Here is a 25,831-nt window from a genome sequence, read left to right as displayed (position 1 = left end):
TCTTTGTTACTGATCAGATGGCCAGCGTGGGATTATGTGAACTTGTAAAGGGTTCGACACATTATGCTGGACACTGTCTAGATGGGATTTTCTCTGACAACCCTCATCTAAGATAGACTAGTTCCCTGCGTATGATTTGGTCCGATCATAGGGCAATCCTCTTTGAAACCTTACTGCCTCTTAAGTCCTAAGGGAATCTTTTGTCAGTCATTCATGGAATAAACTACAAGCTAAATTGCTAAACCCTCTTCTTTTAGAAACGCTACCGCCTACGACCACCGACCCTGATCATGCAGCAGCCAACTACCACTTCTGGCTTGATTCAGCTGTGACGCACTTAGCCACTCCTAAAATAAATTGTCATTCCAGGTGCTCACCCTCTGAACCCTGGTATAATAATATTCTTACAGCTCAGAAACAAACATGCCGTAAACTGGAGAGGAAATGGAGACTTGAGGACAACTCACTCACTAAAATGGAATATAAATTATCCCTTCAAATGTATAAGAAACGTATCCTTAGGGAAAAGGCTTTCTACTCACAGAGAAAATCAGAGCGGCCAATAGATGCCCTAAAGCTTTATTTACCATAATAAAGAATTTGTCTAAACTGCCAGCTATGTCAGACACTAATGCCAGTCAGGAGTTTTGTAACTACCTGGCTGAATCCTTTCAGCACAAGGTTAAGTCTATTTTTGACACCTTTGTACTCCAGGACAACTGTTTGGCTCAGATTCCTGCCCAACTCAACAAGTTACAATCCACAGTAGAATTGGATACCCCAGTCCTCTCATCCTTTACTGCCTTGACTATCGAACAGACTACCAAAATCAGGTTCTCCCTCAGATCCCTGCCCCCCCAAAATTCTGCACTTGTCTCTGGAAATCATAGCTTTTTTCCCTTACGGCTATTTTTAACGCCATGTTTACCTCAGGGTGTTTTCTGTGGAGTGGAAGAATGCCTCCATACTTCCCCTACTTAAAAAAACTAATTTCGATGCTAAGGAGACCCTTAACTACAGACCTATTTCAAGACTCCCCTATCCTGCTAAAGTGATCGAGAAAGCCATTAACATTGAATTATCTTCCTTTGTTAATGATAATGCTATTCTGGATCCCTCCCAATTTGGATTTCGTGCTTACCATAGCACAGAGCTGGCCCTCATCACAGCTACTGAGGAGCTCAGACGCACTTTAGATGGTGGAGGGAGCGCTGCCCTGATCCTTTTGGACGTTTCAGCAGCTTTTGATACAGATGATCATGAGCTGCTGTTGGTCCATCTAGCTTCCACTGGCATCAGGGATAAGGCGCTGTCCGTGCTGGGCTCCTTTCTGTTTGAGCGGTTTCAGTTGGCTGCGCTGGGAAACTTTTTCACCCTCCTTTTCGTTGCCGTGTAGAGTTCCTCAGGGATCTTCCCTGCGCCTAACACTTTTTAATCTTTATGTTACTCCCCTGGCCAAATTGATAAAATGTTATGGCTTTGCCCTCGTGTAATATGCAGACAATACTCAGAATATTATCTCTGTGAGTAACTCATTCTGCCCCACAGCCATCAGTTTTCATGACTGTATGAGCAATATAGCCAATTGGATGACAGACAACTGTCTGAAGTAAAACTCATCCAAGACCCCTCATTCTGGACAGAAGGCTGGTGGCCGATCAAACTTGGTCCTTTACCTACACCAGTGCCTAAAGCTAAAAACTTAGGAGTCATCTCTGTCACTAAGCTGTCCTTTGAAGCGCAAACCAACTTCACCTCTGCCAGCTTTTTTATCCTTAAGATTTCAGGATGATACCTCCCTCAATACCTATGGATTTAAGGAAAACGGTAGGATCTGTACTGATATCATCTAGATTGGATTGGTGCAATGCTCCTTTTACCAGTGCCCCCAAACACAGCATCCAAAAGCTGCAGAAGGCTCAAAACGCAGCAGCAAGAGTACTCCTAGGATTCTCTAAATTTGATTCAGTTTCCACAGCTCTATCCCGTCTGCACTGGTTGCCAGTAGCCAAGCAGATTCAGTTTAAATCACTTTGCATTGCCTTTAAATCAATGAACAATTTGGGACCAACGCAGCTGGCAAACTTTCTTAAGCAATATATTCCATCAAGGTCCCTCAGGTCAGCCGAGCTTGGAAATGTTGCTGTTCCTAGAGCAAGTAGGGCTAGGTGGGGTGACAGGAGCTTCACTCCCACAACAGCTAAACTGTGGAACTCTCTGACAACCTCGCTTAAACAAGCATTTGCAATGCAATAGGTCTCGCATTTACACAAGTTTAAGCTATTGGCAATGTAAATGACAATGCCTTTTATTTATGTTCTGAAAACCAAAACATAAACAAAAGGCATTGCCATTTACAAGGCCAATAGCTCAAACGTGCGTAATTGTGAGACCTATTGCATTGCAAATGCTTGTTCACTATTTTTTGCAAACCAGTGCATTATGCAGAAGATGCTGGATTATGTAACAAGTGCAGCAAATATGTAATTTTGCAGAAAAATCCACAGCAGAAGAATTGCACAATTCTAGTGGTCCGGACAATAAGTTAATTAATTTAACAATTATCTTTAACTGAACATTTTTTCCTAGGTGGTGTTTTCCTCACTGCTCCATTTTTGAAGCTGCAATCTTATGAGTGGTGGAAGCAGTCACTGTAACAAGAAATTATGCCAGCAGTAGCATACATAAAAAGAAATTAATTCCACATGAAGGAAAGGGTGCAGTGCCACAGGCTGTTACTAGGGACACCTAGTAACAACCTGTGGTACTGCACCCTTTTCTTAAAATATAATGTAGGAATTCTAATACCATGAGGCTTAAAGAACTAGCGCAAGCTTTTTTTCCTTAAGAAGTGCAATTTCTGTTCTTATCTCAAAGGCTACAAAAGCCCTAAAACATGCACAGAAATGCTCACTCTTGTTCCTTAAGCCTTGTGGTAATGGAATTCCTACATTAGGTTTTAAGGAAAGGGTGCAGTACCACAGGCTGTTAATAGGTGTCCCTGGGACACCTAGTAGCAGCCTGTGGTACTACACCCTTTCCTTAAGACATAATATAGGAATGCCATTAGTATGAAATTTAAGAAACGAGCGTGAGCATTTAAATCTTTTTTAGCCTCTCCACTAAGAAAAGAAAAGATTTGCTAAGATTTTATGCTGTTTCGCGCCACTTCATCGCAAAATCTTTTTTTCTGAATTACTTTCTAGCGCTGAACTTGCTTACCGCTGGAAATAAATTGAAATTAACGCAAAGTAGCGCATAGGGCTGCTTTGCATTACTTAGTACCATGGATAGTGCATGGGCGTTCCCATGCAACCACCCAAGGTTTCTGACGCTAAACCCTATTTACTAAAGAAGGTAGACAGGGTTTAGCATCAGAAATCTGCACCCTTTTGAAGTAGGTGCAACAAAGGAGAAATGCTTTCATTTATCCTTCCTTTTATGACTTTGTATGTGTGATGCACTGTACAGAACACATACAAAGAGGGAAAAAGCTTAAAGTCAGTCTATGCATAGTATTTTGTACTGGAAGGTTATCCTTCCAGTAGAAAACCTATGCTAGACTCATGCAGACATGCTTGCACTATGACGCAAAGGTGTCCACGTACGAATGGCAGCTGATTTCAGCGCCGGTGCTAGGGCGAGGGGAGGAGAGTGCCACAAATCAGAAAATGTGGCTCCCTCCTGCGCTCTCCTTCTCACGCAGCGCAGCATGTGTGGCTGCTGCACTGCGCTACATGAATAAGTGGTAAATCTGGCCCTGGGACTGCATAAACTACAGGCTTATCGGTGGCCTCTCAATAATACGAAAAGGTCATACTATTATAGCAGGATAGCCACCTCTCTCACTATGATCAGCGAATCAAGCCCTAAGATTAGAAGAATAACTGAATCACACCTTAAAAGAGGGGGATGTACTAAAATTCCAGTTCATCATTTGTCAATCCTGCTTGGAAGGTCCAAATTGGTGGAATGCTACAGTTAAAGCATTGAAGGAATATTCCCATTCAGTGGTTTTCAGTTATGTTATCTTTACAAGATGCGAAATATATGTAAGCTGGGTCTGACAGTGTGTCTTGAGAGATGCTAGGCGGGTGACAGAGGAGATTCTGTGCCAGAGCGAGGGGGGGCGGGGTTCTCACCTTGCCATTGCCAGGGGTTTCCCCGAAAGGCAGACGACTGGGGAATCTATCATTTTGTGAACCCTGGAATGACCGCTCTTATTTCAGTGGGTCTGGTGAATTAATATGTCAATGTACGGACAGACGCGGACACCACGCTCGTGGGGCACGTTTCCTTGCATGGGTGGCCCACCGCTTAGAGCACTGGAAACCAGACCCATTAACCTTCAGTTTTCAAGCACTTTGTTGGGTTTACCACGTTCCCCCAGCCTGGTCCCTCGAGGAGTTAGCGTGTTCGCGATGGTACGAGGTTGTCCTTTTGGTATTTGTGCACTTAAAATGAGCCATTACAATACAATATGCAATTGTGCAATGGAAAGGGCGTCAGTAGACTGACTAGAGAAATTCATCCCTTTTCAAAGCTGTCTAATATTTAAAAAAAAAAAAAAAGACATGTAAAATTGGAAAATACCTTATAAAATATGGGAGGGCTAACATTTTGGGAAATAATGCTAACATGTCTTGTATAACATTCACTAAAATTGCCATGCAATTATGAACAATTATATGCACCAAGAATGCAACTGAAAATAATATGAATAAGCAAAGTAAACAATTATATCATTTTAGACAAGAGGCTTCAAACTAACCCTAAACCAGAACAAAAATGTGCACAAGACTAATTCTAGCCAATGGTACAAGGTCTCCCCTCGAACTCCCTCAAAGAGAGATTTATTTAATATGCCGTCATTACTCATGTCTTGTTGAATGAGCATTCTGTCATGAGTTAACTGCCTGCCACCTAAGTTGTCAGCCCTGAGGCAAGGAAGCATTGAGAATGTCAATTATGTCACTGATAACGAGTACCTCAAGAGAAGCTAAGCAGGAGCAGCCGCAATAAAAAAAGGACTAGCGCACATTTTGATTTGCTATTAGAGCATTTACCACATCACAAGTTCCCGCATTGCGAAACACAAGCTTATGTTGCCAGTAAGCGGCTTCTTTTATGTACGAGCTAGTTGGCCAGAGAAACATGAACATCCCATTTTGCGCAATAACTACACTCCACGCTGTTACTTGAAGCGTAAAAGGCCATTTTATTAGGACACGGTTGCAACCATTTAGACTTTATTAAACAGTACATAAATGAAATAAATACTTTTCCCATCCCATACCGACTCATTCTCCATTCATCCTTCTCAAAACCATCTCACCTGATTGACTCGTACCCCATTCACTCGGTGACCTCCTTCCTCTCCCCATTCTCACCTTCACTTGCCCTCCAAGAATCCTCTGTTGAATTTCCTTCATTGCCTCCCGCGCCCCGCTATCAGTCCCCCGTGTACCGTTCTCCCCCCCGAGGGGTGGATCCGCCCGTATGTGACACACCACCCCTCCAAAGTACCGTAACGTCGCTACTCTGCAACCTGCCCTAAACTGGCACGCTAAGACCGATCCTAATACCATGTCCTCCTCCTAAAACCTGTAGGGTGGGTGGGTGGACAAACTTTACTCTAAACCCCCCCCGGTGGTGCTAAGGTGTCAGGAAGAGGCTGGATCCTCCTCTCCTGACACCTTATATACAATCCTAAACTCCCGCCCCTTCCCCAATCCTCTAAATCCCTCCCCCACCTTGTCCTTCTGGCCTTGCACGAATAGCCCCGGGGGAAGACTGGTCTGCGACCTTGACTTCCCGCGGGGGCCATCATCGCGCAATAACTACACTCCCCGCTGTTACTTGAAGCGTAAAAGGCCATTTTATTTTTGACACGGTTGCAACCATTTAGACTTTATTTAACAGTACATAAATGCAATAAATACTTTTCCCATCCAATACCGACTCATTCTCCCTACAGCCTTCTCAAAACCATCTAACCTGTTTGACTCGATCCCCATTCACTCGGTGACCTCCTTCCTCTCCCCATTCTCACCTTCACTTGCCCTCCAAGAATCCTCCGTTGAATTTCCTTCATTGCCTCCCGCGCCCCACTATCAGTCCCCCGTGTACCGTTCTCCCCCCCGAGGGGTGGATCCGCCCGTATGTGACTCACCACACCTCCAAAGTACCGTAACGTCGCTACTCTGCAACCTGCCCTAAACTGGCACGCTAAGACTGATCCTAATACCATGTCCTCCTCCTAAAACCTGTAGGGTGGGTGGGTGGACAAACTTTACTCTAAACCACCCTGGTGGTGCTATGGTGTCAGGAAGAGGCTGGATCCTCCTCTCCTGACACCTTATATACAATCCTAAACTCCAGCCCCTTCCCCAATCCTCTAAATCCCTCCCCCATCTTGTCCTTCCGGCCTTGCACGAAAGGCCCCGGGGGAAGACTGGTCTGCGACCTTGACTTCCCGCGGGGGACATCATCGCGCAATAACTACACTCCCCGCTGTTACTTGAAGCGTAAAAGGCCATTTTATTTTTGACAAGGTTGCAACCATTTAGACTTTATTAAACAGTACATAAATGCAATAAATACTTTTCCCATCCCATACCGACTCATTCTCCCTACAGCCTTCTCAAAACCATCTCACCTGTTTGACTCGATCCCCATTCACTCGGTGTCCTCCTTCCTCTCCCCATTGTCACCTTCACTTGCCCTCCAAGCATCCTCTGTTGAATTTCCTTCATTGCCTCCCGCGCCCCGCTATCAGTCACCCGTGTACCGTTCTCCCCCCCGAGGGGTGGATCCGACCGTATGTGACTCACCACCCCTCCAAAGTACCGCCAACCAGGGAACCCCAGTAGGGCGGTTCCCTGCCCCTCCCCCACAGTACCTGGGCACCTTTTGCCTCCCGTCAGCCGACCCTGCGGCACCCGGTGAACGACCAATCCACCGAAACTTGTGTCCCGTACAAAATTACTATTGTTGGAACAGTTGTTGGCCGCGAAAGGTGCCAAACCTACGCAAGACCATTTGCTCCGCCAATGCCTGTACCCCCAATGCGTCCCCCACACTGCGGCTCCCAGTGGACGACCATCCACCACGTCAAAGTGCGTCCTGTGTAACCATCAATATTTCAGGGCCAAACCTCGTCCGTAAAGGCGCCCCCCATCGCGGTGAATGACCATCCACCACCTGGGCCTGCGTCCTGTGTAAACAAGTAACAGTTTTGGGCTAATCCTTGTCCAGGAAAGGTGCCCCCATCGTGGTGAACGACCATCCACCACCTGTACCTGCATCCTGTGTAACCAGTCACATTGTCGGGCCAGTCCCTGTCCATGAAAGGTGCCTCCCCATCGCGGTGAACGACCATTCACCACCTAAGCCTGCATCCCGTGAAATAAGTAACATCCGGGCCAACCCTCGTCCGTAAATTGTGTCCCCTTTTGAAACAAAACCACCTGTGTCTCTTCGAAACAGTCAACTCCCTAGCGTGTCATTACCTGGCCAGTCAGTTCGATAGCATCCCTCTCCCCACGTCTGCAAGGCCCCAGTCATTTACGTGACCAAAATTGCCCCACGTTCCATTTCACCATATCCCTTTCCATGTCTCATAGTGTAAAGCCAAACCTGACATATCCCAGAATACTCCATTCTCCCACATGTATCCTCATATCGTGGCAACTTCTTGTTTCATGTGACACAATGTCAGCCGTACTGGCCACAACTCCCCCCCACCCCATTTTCATTCCACTGTTTCCCCCATCATCTCACAGCCCGATGACTGCGTTCCCCGCCCGATGACGTCTGTACCCTGGTAGTTTGCCTCCTTTGCTGTCCAATGCCCGGGTGAATGGCCACCCAACCAGGCGACCTCCCTGGAGCCCGAACTACACCCAATTCCTGTAGTAGAAAAAGCATGATTAGTCCTGAAAGAATTACGCTCCTTTTACCTTTGTCCTCTCCTGGTGAACCTGCTGTCCATGACCCCACGCTCCATTGCACCTGTCTGCTGCTTCAAAAAGAACGACTCAAACGCTCCCAAATCGCCCTTGTCCCCCAGGCAAAAACCCCGTCCTCACAAATGCATCAACTGTGCCAACCCTGGTCTGCCCTGCCTAATGAACCCTTTCCCATGGACCCCCTCCCACACACCAGGTGCACCAAACAACCCTTTCATCCCAGCCAAGGACCCTCAGCCTACGCTCCGTCCCAACCATATCGTCCCGTCTCCAAGGTTCCCTCCCCAAAACACCCCAGTCCAACCTGACCTCCGGAAAAATACCACTAACCACGTACTTTCGAATCCCCCACCGTGTGCAGCCCCTCCTTCTCTACATCCACAAACCGTCCTCGCCCAGTGCCTGCCTCACAGCGTCCTGTTGCCTACACCCACGTTGCCTCTGACAAACCAACCTCATCCCTCGCAACATTTCAGTCCACCCTTGCCTTCTGTCTCACTGTCCCACCTCAAACCTGGTCACCCCCGGTCCATTCCCCCCAACTATATAACCACAAACTGGGACAAACAGGAAAAACCGAAATCGGAGAGCACCCACTCCCATCTTCTCATCCCCACGAAACTGAAAATGAAAACGGCCCAATACCGCTCCTCCTGATAATGTTCCCCAGGATCCAGAACACACTCCCCATCGACCTCAGCTGCAACCACTCCTTCTCGTGCTTCAACAAGGACCTGAAAACTCCCGCTCCGCAACTAACACATTACTGACCAGGTCACCCAAACTAGTCGCAAACAACCCAATACCTCCTTCTCTGGCTTCAACAAGGACCTGCAACTTGTGCTCTTCAACCAATAAAATCACCTACCAAGTCAACCAACCTAGGCGTCAACAACCCACTGAACTCCCCTCTCAATTCGGCCCACCAGGATGATGGTCATCAGACTGTTGCAACCCCCTGCTTATCACCCCCTTGCACCGTATACATAGGTCCGAAATCTCTGCATATATCTTTATGCGTCCTCATGTCCTGTGCTGGAAGGCAGTTGTGTCCCTCTCTGCGTGTAGGTCAAGCTCTCTGATACCCACGGGGGTCACGAGCGCTGATAGAAAGACTTAATGAATAAAAGCATATAAATAGAGAAACCACTCTATGATACCGCCAGCCCTCCCCAGCCATGCCTGGGCATCAACACTCTGTCACCCTGTGACCTCCTCCCCCATACCCTGTGAGTAATTCCTGTGACATGAACACTGTCAAAGAAACACGGAACCGGCCTTGGGCCCCACAGGTTCTCACGGCCCAGGCCCCCTCCACCTTGTATATGTCGCCCCACGGAGTATGTCACCCAGTGTCTGACCAGGGCCCCCACACCCATCCGGCCCCCCATCCCGATCGTGGCTGATAAACCTCGTCCCCACCTTACTACACAACGCTTATACTCAGTTCCACCGCCGCGTAAATCCGATAATGCCGCTATCATACCCTCGCTTCGCGAATAATCGGAGCATTGAATGAACCCTAGTGGTTCAGGCAAGTCAGGGCGAAGCTTAGCCCTCCTCCCGCCTTGCTCAGCCGTGCGAAAACCCCCCATCCTTCTTGCTGCTCAGCTGCCAACCATGGCGTATCCGCAGGGCAATTGCCCTGCCCCCCCGAATCGCCCCACACCGTAAGATGTGGGCCCAACAGTGGAGACCAATGTCCTCTTTCAGATTAACAGGCACCACTAGCCCATGCGACACTCCCGTCCAGCCTGGCCGACAACAAGATGTGACCTATTGGTTGACCCCTCTTTGCATGTGTGCACCCCATTGTCCATCTGGACCCATCCCCACCAAATTGCCAAGCTCCCAATTCCCCTGCAGGACGCCGCTGCTGCACCTGCCTCTGTGCAAAATCCCTCACAATCACCCACACACTCCAGCCGACCAATTGACGTCCCCTCTTGCCCGTGCTCCCTCAACCCCTACCCTCGGCCTTATTCCTTTACCTGAGAGTCCGTCTGGGACCTCCACGTCCAGACCGGCGCTGCTGCGCCCTTCTGCTCCACGTCCACTGGTCCATCTGAAACCATACCTGCGTCCTGCAAAACTAACACAGTTCAGTTACCTGCAATCCCCCCCCCTAAAAACCACACGCAGCCACATTTGTCCTCGCATTTCTTCCGTCATTCCACACTCCCATCCTGTCATACAACATCACACTCCCCAATCCAGAACCTCTCACCATCCAGGTCATCCAGCACAAATTGTATTCATCCCGTTGTATTCTGCGCTGCGCAAGCCCTCGTGGGAGGGAAGGCCGCAGCGGACACCTCTACTGCTTCCGGCCAGTGCCCTGGGGCCGTCATGCGCCCCACTGGCTATGCCCCCTGTTCTGCCGGTATCTATTGCCGGTCCTGGTACACCCCACACCCCCCAGGTCGCTCCAACCTAGAGGGTCCCCAGCACCACTGGGCTTCATGCCGTGCTGGCAGTCCGTCACCCTTACCCACGGGACCGCGTGGCAGCAAACAAACTCCCCAGGGCCCCGTCCCTCCTACTCCGAGCGCCTGCCGCAAGCCCTACCCGACCTCCCAAGGGGGGACGGGGCCCACCACACTGGCAGAAAAATTGTCTGACCTGGCCCAGCCGCACCCTCTCCCGCACAGCCCACCCAGATGAGCCCCCCCCCCGGAAAACCCAGGGGCCAGGCTGCCTGGCCTCGGCACCTCCTCCTGCAGAGGCTCAATATGGCGTTGGAGCCCGCAGGCACCCACCCTAAGCGCCGACTCACGTGGTCAGCACTGTGCCGTCGCTTTGATTACCCACCTCTGCCCGCCGACCTCCTGATCCCATCCCTCCATGCATGCTCAGAGGTTTTATGACCCAGCTGACAACCCCTCTCCCTCCAGCACCCCTGCAGCTATCGCGGTACACCATGCACGGGTGACCGGCTACATGATGGCAGGGCCCTGGCCAGCTACAGGTTCTTAAGACAGGCCCCGAGAAAATTCCCCATTCATCCCGCGATTGAGGCGGTCGGGCGGGAGACACCGGCTGCCACAGCAGCCAATTTGCGTCCTCCGCCGGCCACCACCCGCCGCGGAGAAAACGTGTCGTCGGCCAGTAACTGGGCCGCAGCATTCACTTTTCCTCAGAGCATTTGCAGGGAGGCACCGTCATTCTGCAGGTTGGGGAAGAGAACGCTTAAAGCTCTCCGTGGTTGTCCTAGAAACCCAGCCCGGCGCGACGCTGAGCCCTTCCCTAAAGACAGGCCAACCGTTGTTCCTAATCTCACGCCAGGCAGCTTCCTCGCACTGGCTGATTAACGATTAATGACTCCCAACCCCCAACCCCGCCGCGACTCCGACGGCCCGCAAGTGCCCCCTACTCTCCGCCCTCGGAAACCATGCAGCGTTGCGGGCAAAGCACCCGTGTGTACACCAGCCCAGGTCCCCCCGCCCCCAACCTCCTGGACACACCGTCCCCGCCATGGATACCACAAGTGGCGCAGAAAGCCCATCTCGCATCCCCCAACCCCCTACCCCACGTCGAAACCTCGCAAACCCACCCACAGGCCCCACTAACCTGACAAACTTTACTCTAAACCCCCCCAGTGGTGCTAAGGTGTCAGGAAGAGGCTGGATCCTCCTCTCCTGACACCTTATATTCAATGCTAAACTCCCGCTCCTTCACCAATCCTCTAAATCCCTCCCCCACCTTGTCCTTCCGGCCTTGCGGGAATATCCCCGGGGGAAGACTGGTCTGCGACCTTTACTTCCCCCTGGGGCTGTCAAAGAAAATACAGGAAGTAAATATTGACAACATCGAGGACAACATCAAACATTTAGTGCAAAAACAAATATTTTCTATTGTAGACATGGTGAATAAACGGTTTTCACTTCTCTTTTTGCACAGCCTCTGTTTCACAACAATTTAACGCTGCAGAGGATGCATGAAAAAACAACAAGCGCACGCCGCGCGTTGAAAGTTAAAAAAAATAAAAAAGGCATGCAGGCTGCAGCGGGGGAGAGAGAGGCGCAGGGGTGCACTGCTGGGGAGAGCAGTCTGCTCTTTTTCAAAGCACATACTCGGGCTTGTGGCCGCCGCTGCACACTCCCGCAAGGCCTATGCCGTCACAAGCACAAGTATGTGCTTTGAAAACGAGCTGCAGGACAGCCAAAGGTCTCCGATGTAGCGCATGTACGCTGCGTAGGCGAGACCTAAAAAAAGAAAGTGGTTTAACGTGGCTAGTCCTGGGCGCGTCATAGCACTTTTCTCATAGCACTGAAAGTTATGGGAAAAGCGCTATGACAGCAGGGTTGGAGGGAGTAAAGCCGCATGAAAAGGTGGATAGTAAGGGGTAAAGACCTTCATGTCATTATAGATGTCAGTAGCATGCATCAGCACTGTCCCAAATGCTAGTTATGTTGTGTGAACTGCAGAACTTAATCAGTGCAGCAGAAAACAACACAAAAAATGTGTTCCTTTCATCTGTCACAGTCCAATCTGATAATTAACCTTGTAATGTGGCGACCCCCACCCAAAACTCGCTCTTTAGGTCTCGCCTGAGCCAGCGCATGCGCTGCGGTGGCGAGACATTTAGTAGCTGCTTTTAAAAGTGCTACCTTGCCGGCCACCAGCTTGCTATTACGCGCACAAGCGCGCGCGTCGTGCACAGCTGCCATCTGTCTTTCAGGGCGCGCGTGACTCCCCTCCCCTACCCCCTCCCTTCTCCCACTCCCTCCTTGTCAGCTTCATGCTAATCGCGGCACCCGCGCTTTACTTTTAACATTAAAAGTAAAGCGCGGGTGCCGTGATTATAGCAAAAGTAAAGAAATAGAAAAAACGTCTATTTCTTTACTTTTGCTATAATCGCGGCACCCGCGCTTTACTTTTAACATTAAAAGTGAAGCACTCTTGTTTTGTTTCATACTTTTTCCTCAAATTTGGTAATCCATTTAACTAGTCACACTAGTCAACTGCCTAGTTAGCTAAATGGGCTATATGGCATTTGACATAGTACACACATGGCTCTACCAAATGCAGAAGTGATATGTGTGCAATTACGCTAGGTTTGATCCGTGTGACTCATGCAATTTCCACAGAGAAACAGGGGCACTGGGCAAACACGAGTAAAATTAAAAAGGCAATAAACTTTTGTACAATACCCTCTTTTTGTGAAAGGAAACCCCTTCTAGAAGCTGGAAAGTAGTTAAGGGGGAAAAGATCATGTCAGCACAATACTGCAGGTCTCATACAACGTAGTCTTCTGTTCCACAGATATTTCAACAGAGGAAATGGGTATATTAGAACCTGCCTAATTTACAGATTTTTCTGAGTCAGCGACAGTGGTTTCTTTGACTGACTCTGAGGGAACAAGCTGTAACCATCCCTGTATACCAGCTTCAGTACTACAGATTTCAAAGCCAAAAAGGCCTAACCTTGTGACTGTTTACATAGCTAGACTTCAGCGGAAAAAGTAAGTGTCAACGGGTTCCCCTTCCAGCAAACTCAAACCTCGCGAGACTTCTTTTCTGATCTACTGAGTAAGTGGAAAGGGGGGCAATGTTGCCTTTTCAATTAAATAACCAATGAAAGTAAGGGATCTATGAAAGGCTAAGGTTTTTGAAAAAATGCAATCAAGACATTTTCCCCATAGAATCCACCTGCATGGAATGCCAGCACTTCTCACTAGATACTTTAATGATGGGCACATTTCCTGGAATACATGCAGGAAGTCTTTCAGAAAATCCACGAAGGCTCGTTTCACACAAATGCAACGAGAAATTAGCAGCTTTTTGCAGTCTCGCTACAGACACCATAGCAGTCTGTCGCTGGCAGTGTCTTACAGGGTTGCTTTGGATGGACTGCTTGCTCATTATTAGATAACTTTAATGGCCAATGGAAGCATCTGTGCGGGTGCATTTGGGCAGACCAAACAAATTTTGTGTAAATTGGTTTCCCATATTTGGTTCGACTTGAAACCTGCTTTCCACTAGTTAAACAAGCATTGGCATAGCCAATAGGTCTCGCTATTGGGACCTTATAAGTATTTAGTTATGCATCACAATATCCTTTGTGCAACAACATCAACTGTTGCATGGCTAAGCACTTATAAGGTCCCAAAGGCTGAGACCTATTGGCTATGCCTATGCCAATGCTTGTCTCTTTTATTGTAAAAAAAAAACAGTTGATGGACAGAATGCAGAACAATGTCATACATTCACCCCATTACAGAGATTTGGGCCTAAATCCATTGTTTTTTTTGCTTACTGTTCCAGTTTGAACGCAGCCATATGCAAATCAGTTTTCCCAGCCCAACTGCCATGCCAGGTCCTCCCTGGACTGGAAACAAGCATACTAGGACCAGTTTCGGGGTTTCACCCCTCTTCAGCCAGGATAGCTTGATTCCAGGAGCATGGAGAGCAAGGGACCCACGTCTGGCCATACCCTTCTCACTCGGGGTGACAAATGCAAAAAAAAACAGTTGATGGACAGAATGCCGAACAATGTCATACATTCACCCCAGTCCAGAGATCTGGGCCTAAATCCATCGTTTTTTTGCTCACCATGCCGTTCCAGTTTGAGCCCAGCCATATGCAAATCAGTCTTGACCCTGTGCCCGAACTGCCAAGTCAGGTCCTCCCTGGACTGTCAACAAGCATCCTAGGACCGGTTTCGGGGTTTCACCCCTTTTCAGCCAGGATAGCTTGATTTCAGTGGCATGGAGAGCAAGGGACCCACGTCTGGCCACTCGGGGTGTCAAATGCAGAAAACCAGTTGATGGACAGAATGCAGAACAATGTCATACATTCACGCCAGTACAGAGATCTGGGCCTCATTAGTTCTTTTTGCATTTGTCTCTTTTATTGTTGCACTGCCCAAGTTTTGGGACGCCAGTCTTGAAATTTTATTTGAGAGTGCTTTCAGTATACTTCCAGCAGATGGCGATGTTGCCTTTCTTAACGTACCCTAGTTGCCAACCTGCCGTAAATAAACATTCTACAGCACAGTTGATCATTTAGTAAATTAGATTTCCTTTGGACGTCTCTGTATTGTTGGTTTAGGCTTTAGGGACAATGTGTTACTTATGAAAACATACTGTAAAATTAAGTTGCATATATATGTTATGACTGTGAGCACTCTCGTAGTAAAAATGAAGTTGTATATATAGGTAGTGAGCACCTTCATGGGAGAAGTATTGTAATGGCGCTTTTTCCACAGCATTATAATGCACCACAGCGCTATTTTTTCATAATTTTCAGCCATTCGGCAAGGCTAAAAGTTATGGGGAAAGCGCTAAGGTGGTGGGGTAGGAGAGAGTGGAGAAACCCAGACAATGAAAACAGTACCTGAATCGCAGCCCGATCAGGGGAGGGAGACTAATTAAAGGCTTCATAGAACAACAGGAAGTGAGTGACTCCAAAGCACATCACGACTAATAATAGGAGGCAGCAAAGAAAAGCACTAAATAAGCCAACGAATGGTAAGCAAGGGTGGCTGCAGTCCCCTTAGTGTACACAGCAGTGTGTCGCAAGCGCGCATGCGCTGGCGCAACCCTACAAACAGCGACTCCGCCCACCCTGGATGGCTTCCATCCTTACACTGCCTCACACATGCAACAGGACACGAAGCCTTATGACTGGTTGCTGTTTCTTCTTTCTACGAGAGGCAAGCAAAAACAAGTAACATTTTTCTTGTGTTTTCTTTTATCTAAAAATGAATGTTCCTGTGTTTTCGTTTATGTAGAAATGCTAAATTTGATCATGCGTTAAGGCCTGTGTAGCACTTTACAAAACTGTAGACAGTACTTGATGTCCCGCTTGGGTGTGCTTGGCGCGTGGCACAGTGCGAGGTCCAACTTCAGCGGACTCAGTTCATCGTAGGTCATGAAGTCCTGCCAAACTGATGAACGGCACCAGCGGCGGTGATTTAGTGAGTGAGAGTGAAAGAGTTAGTTAGTGAGAGAGTGAGTGAGAGAGTTAGCTATTGAGTGAGAGTGAGTGAGAGAGTTAGTGAGAGTAAGAGAATTAATTAGTTAGTGAAAGAGAGAGTTAGTGAGAAAGAGTGAGAGAGTAAGTGTGAGATTTAGTCAGTATGAGAGAGTTAGTGAGTGAGAGAGAGAGTGAGTAAGTTAGTAAGAGAGTTAGTGTTTTTTTAGAGGAAGTGAGTTAGGTAGTGAGTGTGAGTGAGTTAGTTAGTGAGAGTGTAATTAAGTTAGTTAGTGAGAGAGTTAGTTAGTTTGTGAGAGTGATAGTTATTTAGTTAGTGCTGGAGAGTGTGAGTGAGTTAGTTAGTGGGTTAGTGAGAGAGTTAGTTCAGGGCCGGCTTTAGGGCAGTACTGGGCGCTGACCTGTGGAGGGAGCACCAAACTCAGGGGGGGGGGGTGGGCTGTGTGTTTAGCAATAACTTTGGATAGAAGAGCTATGGGGCACTTATGACCAGTAGTAGTGAGAGAATCAGAGGAGGTGGTCACGGGGTTAGGGGCGCACAAAAATTATTCTCGCTGAGATGTGCAGTTTGATTTCGGGTGTGAACCGGAGACTGTCACTTAGATGGAAATACCAAAGCCTAGAACAGGCTGCAGCATGGCGAGGCCACGCTGGTAGGAAAAGTTTGTACCAGCCCTTAGGCCAACAGATGGATTGCATTTGGGCCACCGTGTATGAAACTGTGTACAATAACGCACTGCATAAATAAGGGTTATTAGCTGGCACTAAGTACAATCTACCAAAATGAAGGATGCAATTATAATTAGACTTTTATGTGGAGCAAGCTGCCATGGTCCATCTGCTTTGCATCGCAGCATGTACGACGTGCCTAGTACACACCCCAGCAGCACGAGTTCTAACAGAACGGGAAAGCTCCCCCAAGCTCCATGTTCCTTCCATGCAAATGCAGCGTGTCCATTGTCTGCCAAGATGCTGGGGCGTGCGCACTGCATCCGGCGAGCTTCACATTTAAACCCGCAGGTCCCTCAATATAATGGAAAGATTCAATAAACATTGCGCATTTCTGAAATATTACTTCAAAGAAACTGACAGCAACATTAACGAACTATGCAGCAATCTGTATATCTACACGTACGTACGTGCATATATGTATATTTAGACACATTACAATTCAATTCAATTAGACACATTACAAGTTTAACGCTTTTGGCAACGAGGGAGATATCGGGTCCTCTATCAATGCGATGATTTGTGCATTGAACCCACCACTCGTCCACTTCTGAGCCGTGTCTGCAACACAATTTCAAAAGAGGAGATACCATGATTACAGGGCCACTTTTACCCACAGTCCTTACAGTCAGACAGAAAATGCTGCCTCTATTACTGTCCAGAAAGCTCTGTTTGTAACGGCAGTTGATTTTCAAATGCGCCAGTTCCTCAGTCAGCTTTTCACTATCGGCAGATGAAACAAAGGACAACTAATTAAGTTATAGGTATTTGATTTCAGTGACAAAAGTAAATTTGGTCCCTGAGTATGTGCAATAAAATCGTTCACTTTAATAAGGAATACTCCCTATGTAGGGCTTTAAGTGGAATGAAAAAAGTGTGTGGGGTGGGTCTCCTAAAGGGGCGTGGTCGATGTAATTACGAGCGTGGTACGCTAAAAATATGTGCTTAGCATAGCGTGCTGCTCTAATGGCATATTTGTTGTTTGTCACTGCATCCAGATATATGATACAAAAAAGTAACATTATACCTACAACAAGCCAAGACTATTGGCTTTGTCAATGGCTGTTGGCTGCATAAAGTAATTAAGCAACAACTATGGATTTGTTCTATATAATATTGAAAATGCTTCAGTTCGGTTGACGTAAATTATGAGCGCTGCTAGAGAGCCCCACATAACATTTTGGGTGCAGCAATGTCTCTATAAATTTTAAGCGATGAATACTAGGCTGTCAACACCATACAGACAAATGCCAGGCCATAGCAGGTGACACGTGCTCCTCTGTGAAAAGGATTCCAGCGGGGCTGAAGATCTGAGAGCCCATATCAAAGCAGCAGTACGTGTGGCTGGCGGAGCGCGCGCCTCGCGTGACACCAGGGGGAGGGGGCCTGCGCGATTTCCTTGCGGGAGCGTGCGACCTTATGGCGACACCATATGGCGCCACGCGATCCCGCAAGATAATCGCCAGACGTGCACGCGTTGCCATTGCAAGCAATGCAACGCGTGCACGTTTTTGCCCCCAAAGCTGTGCCGATGGCATTAGGTCTCTCTCCTATGCAGCGCATGCGCGCTGCGTAGGCGAGACCTAACAAGTGGTGGGACCGCTGCCTGACTTTGACATGGCGACGGTTTAATGAGAAGTGCTAGTAGCCTGAGTTTAAAAGAGCTGATCCCCAGGATGAATGTTGCTGTTTGCAGCAGGGGATACTTTGTCTGCCACATTGTTACTGCTGGGCTCCAGTATAGATTCGGCAAAGTGGGCTTCCAACAAACGCCATCTGGAAGTGCTGAGTGCCTTCATGACTGGGAAATGAAGGCCAGATTCGTCCAGGGGGCGGAGTTAAAGAAGGCGCTTCAGCACATGAGTCAACAGTTAGTATTTCCAGATGCTAATGTTAATGTTGTAGACTTGTAAAGCGCACAGCTACCCCAGCAACAGGGCGTCCCGTCGCTGTAGACCGCTGGGGAACCCGTCCTGGCTATCCCTGTGAGATGGTCCCTTTCTGGGTATCTCCAAGGTGAAACCAGGCATCCCCGGCGTCTGTGGGGGGCCGTTGTAGAGATGAGGCAAGCTTAATGCCCAGAGTTGCAGAGTGTGTTCCTGGTTAGTGTAGGTACCGGGGCGAGAATTATCGAGTCCGTTTTGACCCTGGTCCACGACCTAATGCCCAAGAGGACGACGAGGATTTCTTTATGCAATATCAGAGGAGAGAGCTAGAAAGATTGGCTCTGCATGGGGCCATAAGTAAAGTGATGACAGAGGTTGACAAGCATACCTTTCTCGATTTTCATGCCAAAAGATGCCCTCTGCAAGGGTTTATAGAGGTGCCTTATCACAGGTGAAGGTTGAGTCATTAATGGCAGGATTTCTTCACAAGGCATGATTATATCTGAAGAAGTGTCATCAGCTGATCCAGCCCATGAAAGGTTTGAAGATGCAATTAAAAGAGGGTATATTCAGTCTCTAACTTCGCCATCAGAGCATCCACATATGCTAAACATATCAATACATTTTTAATGGGGTTTTTTAAATTGGGCAGAACAAATGGAGCGGGGGTGGGGGTGACATCTACCATAGCAATGATGGAACAGCAAGTCTGCTTTCTGTCAGATGTGTCATCCGACTCATTGGGTCAGAAGTAGCAGCAGAAGTTTCTTTGCTGCAGGAAGACAAATTTGGATAAGGTCTTGGAAGGTGGATTCATCACAAAACACCTCTTGATATATATTGTCTTCACAGGATTCAAATTGATCGGCACCAATTATAGACTCCGGTAAAGAAATCGGCGGAGGACAGAAAACTAATAATACCTTCAAACCTGCAATAACGGGAAATTTTTACGCTTAAAGGGCCTTTTGGCACAGTCTTTCAGTTTACAATGATGAATCAGCCCTTTTGAGGGAGAGTTCATGGCCAGGGGGTCTCTCCTTCAGAAAAGCGTTGGTCTCAAGCCGCAGCACCTTCCAATCCTCCTAAGCGGAGAGAGTAGATTTGGAATCTCAATTTCAATCAGATCCGGGCAATTACTTTCGACCAACACCTCACCCGAAGGATCAAGTGAACAGGCGTGCTTTATTAGATAGACTACAGAAGAAAGCTATAGTCCTGTTCTGCCCTCACAGAGAGGAGAAGGCTTCTACTGTGTCCGCGTTTTGGTTCAGAAGGCATCTGGGAGCTTCAGACCTGAAACTAGCGAACACCTTTATCGCACATGTCAGATTCAAAATGATGTCATTACAGAGAGTGTTGCAGTATGTGAAAAAAGGAGATTTGCCGCCATCGCTGGGTCTCATGGACCGCATACCTGCACTTACTAATACTTCAGCCATCGCAAAACTATTATCGCTTTGACGTACAAAAAGACAATTATCAGTTCCAGGTACTACCTTTCGGGCTGCCACCTCTCTGAGAATCTTTACCAAGATATTGGCACAGTTTGTGGGGATTTTCCATGCAAAATGCTGTCTGGTATTCCTGTATTTTGGTGACTGGCTGATCTGTTCCTCTTTTGTTTCTAAGGCTGAGCAAAATGGGGAGGAGGTGTGTGGAGTGGTGGAGAGTAATAAACCTCACTTAACAGCGGCTCAAGATCCGCAGAAAACAGGAGCCCTCTTCCAGAAACTGGTGTCAAACATTTCAAATCTGCGCACTCAAACAAACCTGACCGCCAGAGACTGGTTAAGACTGTTGTCGGTGATAATCCTACCTTGAGCCAGACTCCATCTTTTTCCTGATAGTCCATCATGAACTTCGGCATTGGAACTTCAAGAGTTTTGGTTTTGACATAAATATCCCAAGCACTGCAGTGGCGGTAACCACAGAGAATGTGGACAGCGAATTTTCTCCGGAGGGGTTCTCCCAAAAATCATGACCACAGATGAGACTGGGGTGGGATGGGGAGTGATACTGGACAATCAGTTGGTATTAAAGTAAGGATGGAATACATACAACTTCAGGAGAACTATATTGAAATGTGTTTATTTCTTTAACATAAGGGAGCAATTGGCTTTGGTGACATCTCACTGTTTAAGGACTGTGCTGAGGAAGACGGACGAGGAGGTAATGACCCAGTTATTTAACTGGTAACCTTCATTACTCCGAGATCAGGCCATCTTCGTTACAGTTCAAGTTTCCCTACTCAGCCTGATGGGTTGGAGGTTCCTTCGGCTTCAACAAACAGGGTAAGCTTGGAAGAAACAGGAAGTGGCCATAGATTGCTTTTCTATTGCATGTCAGGAAGTGGGAGGTGGAAAGTCATTCTGGACGGGTGGAATTGCAGTTTTTGTGCTTGGTGATCTTGTGCCAGAGAGGAGCGAAATCCCACTCTTCAAAGACAGTTGTAGAAGATCTCGGCTCAAAGTAATCGCTACTTCAAGAAAGAAACCTACACGTGCATAAGCACCAATCTCGATGCAACACACCAGAATGACCTTTGCAAACTGTATCACTGCTCGTGTTCCAGCTGCAGACAACACTAAAGAAAACAGCCCCGGGCACTAGTTCGACGAGGCCATGCTAATAGCAGAAGACAAGTTTGTAAACCATTGGGAGTGTGGAAGGGGATATCCAAGGCATCAGGGAGGCCAGCATCTGGTGTGCCAATGTGGGACATAGAGAGAGCTGGAGGGAATAGACTGAGGTTTTAAGTGCAGAGCGTGAAAGTGCTATGAAACAAGTATTGGCAATGCTAATAGGTCTGGCTTATAAATGAAGGACCCCTAAACTCACTGATGAGTTGGGCACTCACAGGTGATCATGTGTGTTTATGTATTTGAATAATTTCATTTGTAAGGCACATAACCCCTCATAGACTATAGTCTCTAGGTGCTAGCAGAGTACTACACGCCCTAGGAAAAGTGGAATCCTTAATCAAGTAGCCATGTCTAAAGAAGATTTCTGAGGGCCCGATTCACAGAACTAACTTAAGACAAAATCCTAAACTTACTACCATTTTCGTATTCACAAAAGACACTTACTCATTTTGGTATTCACAGAAGACACTTACTCACTTCGGTATTCACAGAAGTTAGGAGTCCTAACTTTAGGACTCCTAAATGCCTTCTGTGAATACCGAAAGTCTTAAAATTAGGATTTTTCTCAGTTTAGGAGTCCTAAAGTTAGGACTCCTAACTTTACTACTACTAAACTCAGAAAAATCCTAATTTTAAGGCTTTCGGTATTCACAGAAGGCATTTAGGAGTCCTAAAGTTAGGAGTCCTAAGTTTACTACTACTAAATTGAGAAAAATCCTAATTTTAAGACTTTCGGTATACACAGAAGGCATTTAGGAGACCTAAAGTTAGGAGTCCTAACTATACTACTACTAAACTGCGAAAAATCCTAATTTTAAGACTTTCGGTATTCACAGAAGGCATTTAGGAGTCCTAAACTTAGGACTCCTAACTTCTGTGAATACCAAAATGAGTAAGTGCCTTCTGTGAATACCAAAATGAGTAAGTGCCTTCTGTGAATACCAAAATGGTAGTAAGTTTAGGATTTTGTCTTAAGTTATTTCTGTGAATCGGGCCCACAGCCTTTCCCAGTCCTTATTCAACTAGCCTGTTCTTAAGGAACTCTCTGAACCTCAGGAAATGTTCTAGCTCTCTTAAGGAGTTGGGAAGAGAGTTCCAGAGTTTAGTGCAGGCGACAGAGAAGACTCTACCGTTTGTATTTGGAAATGGCGAAATCAAGATTATTAGTGGATTTAAACAGTCATGTATTTATGAAATTTCTGAGCCACATAAGAGTGTTGTTTCCCATGATAAATCTTCTGTAGTAAGCAACCTGCATTAAATTGAATTTGCCTAATGATTGGGAGCCAATATACCTGTCTCATGTAGGTTGATACATGATACATTTTCTCAGCTTGAAAAGTGTTTCAATATAAACTGGAGCCAGTCTATGCTCTTTTGGCAGGCTCAAGTATATCGACTTACCCTAGTCTAACTTTTCTTGAATATGTTAGTCACAGTTACTTTGTGAGTGAATCTTTGAAATTACGTTTAATATTTCTAAATTAAAAAAAGTAAGATATAGCTACAGAGGCAATTCGTGCGTCCAGGGTCAAATTAGTGTCCCTAATAATGCTCAGGCTGTGAGCTTGAGTGACCGACTCCGGGCATGGGCCCACTACAAGGGGCAATAAGGAGCTTTGCCACTAGAAATCTTGTTATGCATGAGGAGTATTTCAGTTTCATGTTTTGACTGGGAATTTCTCTAACAGTATTACCAATGGGCAGAGATAAAGATTAACAAGCATTGACAATGCCATGAGTCTCACCTATTGGCTTTGTCAATTTCTTGTAGCCATGTTGTGCAGCAGCGTAGGGGCAGTGAGCCATTTTCTTAGTACGGGATTATTCTCTGCCTTCTCCAAAACACAAAGTTTACTTATCTTACATTTGAGCTGAAGTTCGCCCCACATGAAGACGGTGCCAACAAGGCCAAGCAAAGCAGAGAACAGTGTCATTTGCATCTTTGTAGCATCTTGACATGAGTTTTGGGTGTTTTTTTCTGGCAGGACGGGGTGGGCTTGCAATAAAGAGTGAGGGGGTTTGGGAGTGGACTGAGCAAGCAACAACAGGGATATGGTGGACTGGATTAAGCCTTGATCCACTTAATCTACGCCAGACATTCCTACACTTCTGTCAGAAATTTCAATTTCTGATTAGATGTAGTATATAAGAAGTGCCACTTGTCAGGAGAGGTCCTTTGCCCAGATTATTGCATGAGATTCTGCAAGAGGCGGGCTTACCTACTGCCAGCACACTTCGCAGATACCACATGTCGTCTGAAGCTGATAAATCAGAGTCCCGGAGGAAGAGTGACTGCTACCACATCATGTGTTTGCCCTTCTCAGGGAACACTGTCTTTGTGCAATTGATAAAGACAGCCTTTGCTGCCAACAAGGTATGCAGTGTGTCTCTTCTCCATAAGAAACTAAAACTGCAAGTCGCTGTGCCTTCCATGGTCTCTTAGTATAGCACAAAGAAGTAGATGTAAGGGTGTTAGGCTCTAAATTACATCTTAACAATGTTAGAAATGCTAATTTTATTTTTGTTATTAACAACATTACTTCTTGCTGTTTTTATAATATTCTGTGCAGTTGTTTTAGATTTACTGGGCATCAGACTGTTCCTGTAGTAATAAATGCTTTTACTTAAAAGTGTTAATTCTTCTATGTGTAGTGTGTGTGTGTGATATTGTGAATTATAAAACAGGTTTGTTACTGTTACCACGGTGCCCCTAATCCCTTCCTAGGGATTGTTAGTAACGTAAAAGCAGCTACAAGATTTCAGTAACACATGATTAATGTTCCGCGGGGCTACAATAACCTGTCTTTCACATTCATTGCTGGTGCATTGAACCAAGTTAACCTGTGTCGCCCGTGGATGAGAAAGCACACCTTATAGACTTACACCAGAGTCGTAACTTACGCCACAGTACAGCCTGTCATTGGTCATTGTACAGTATGGGATGGGATGGAATGGTATGAGCTGTTATTGTATAGTATGTTAAGGCATGGCTTGTAATTGTATATTTTGATATAATGTGGTTAGATTTGATATGGGCGATCATTGTATTGTATGGCATGTCCTGTTATTGTATAGTATGGTATGGCATTTTATGGTATGCTATTGTTTGCTTTTGGATAATATGGTATGTTGTGGTCTGGTACTGCATAGTATGGCATGGTGTTGTTTGTCCTGGGATGTATTGTATAGTATATTATGGTATGACTGTGGTATGGCGTACAAACTATAAACTGCTAACAGCATGCGTACACATGCATCGAAGATTGATCCAAGATGGCCGACAGGTGAGGAGCGCCGACCAGAGCTCCCTGGCTAGGGATTGCCTTTTTGGCTTTTTCCCCTGGAATCAACCCCCCTGGACCTTCTACACCCCTGGGGATCGATGGACTGTTGCCCTCTGATTTCTACAATTCCCTCGATTGAATTTTAACTGATGATTCAACAACTTCTTGAGGAGCATGAAAATCTACCGTCAACGGAGCCCCAGCAACATGGCCGATGCCCGGTGGAGACCTTGGTAGTTATAGAGGAAATTGGCAGCGGATCTCCCCCTCGGCCATCACCTACCCTCTGGACTTGGGCACTGTTTCTTGTCTCCCTGCTACGTCGCCTTTTTTCCCTCGCCTTCCGATGAAATCAAAAAAGTTGCCGATAGCGGATCCTATTCAACACTGCTGATGCCCGGTTGAGCTGCCCTGGTAGTTATGGAGGAGATGGCTGGGGATCACCCCTCCGGCAGTCGCCTGCCTTCCGGGCTTGACCACTGTTGCCTGGCACCCCTCTACTCCTTTCTGGGAAAGCGGCTGGGACACACAAGTCTTGTTCCTCCGACAAAGCAGCATCGAGTATCCCACTTCGCTGCTGTCCTGTACCACAGAGCTTGTTCTCCCTTTTCGTTTTCCAGTGAGCGCACCCTCCTCACTCTGCAGCTTACTTCCTCTTCCGGAGCTGCTGCCTGGGTGCCCGCGCTAACTTCCCCTGACTATACAGCTGGTTTAATGGAGGCACAACCCAAGAGAAATAGGCGATTTTCAGCCTTCCTCCTGCCAGATACTGTGGCTGCCTTCCCATTCAGCCCTGCTCCATGGGGTAAGTTCCCTTGTTGGCTTTTCGATCGGATTTTTGTATACCTGCAATCCCGCCATTTTAGTTAAGAAGTCTTGGGGTCCTTGACCTGGATCCTCCATCCTGTTGATTTCGACAGACTCCCTGATCGATTCATATTGCTGGTCAGCGCCTTGTTTCCTCCTGACTGACCTTTGCCTTAAGTCGGCCCCCTCCTGGGATACCCACACCACGCTTCTTGTATGGTCACAGTGAGGCACCCTTTCGCCCCCTCCTTTGGACCCGTTCCATTTCTAAGGTGATCCGTCGCAGTGAGGGAGTCCGTCATGGGATGTTATCATTTCTGGACACCCTTCGGTTTGTTGACTCACTTCTCTGACTTCTTGGTGTCCCCTGAAGTACTATCATTCATGTCCGGTCAACCTGACCCGATCTGCTTCCCAGCCCCTTTACCTTTTCCCCCTCTTCCTTCTATGCTCTAGAGGACTTGTTTCTATATCATTTTTGCTCTAGTAATTGATGTAATTTTGTAATCACGTTCCTTTTCTCTATGTTATGCTATGCTCTAGTAACTGATGTAACTATGTAACAATGTT

At 47.0% G+C, this 25,831-nt stretch overlaps 1 protein-coding gene across 5 annotated transcripts in view; it reads left to right on the top strand.

Moving 5' to 3' along the window:
- Positions 1–15,529: 15,529 nt before the first annotated feature.
- Positions 15,530–25,831, top strand: part of LOC146854158 (aldo-keto reductase family 1 member C1-like) — a 204,494-nt gene continuing 194,192 nt past the window's right edge. Inside the window, exon 1 of one of the 5 annotated variants that reach the window (XM_085651938.1) lies at positions 15,530–15,626. Coding sequence is in view for 1 of the 5 variants with exons in the window: in XM_085651934.1 (XP_085508060.1) it covers positions 15,594–15,640 (47 nt within the window). In the remaining 4 variants the exon portion in view is untranslated. Of the gene's footprint in view, positions 15,641–25,831 lie in introns of all 5 variants that reach the window. The other 4 variants (XM_085651936.1, XM_085651935.1, XM_085651934.1 and 1 more) reach the window with 4 other exon arrangements.

The sequence above is a fragment of the Triturus cristatus genome, chromosome 4_1 (genome assembly GCF_964204655.1).
Source record: "Triturus cristatus chromosome 4_1, aTriCri1.1, whole genome shotgun sequence".
Lineage (NCBI taxonomy): Eukaryota > Metazoa > Chordata > Amphibia > Caudata > Salamandridae > Triturus > Triturus cristatus.
Note: the sequence above shows the minus strand (reverse complement) of the source record. Positions and strands in the feature narration are given on the sequence as shown.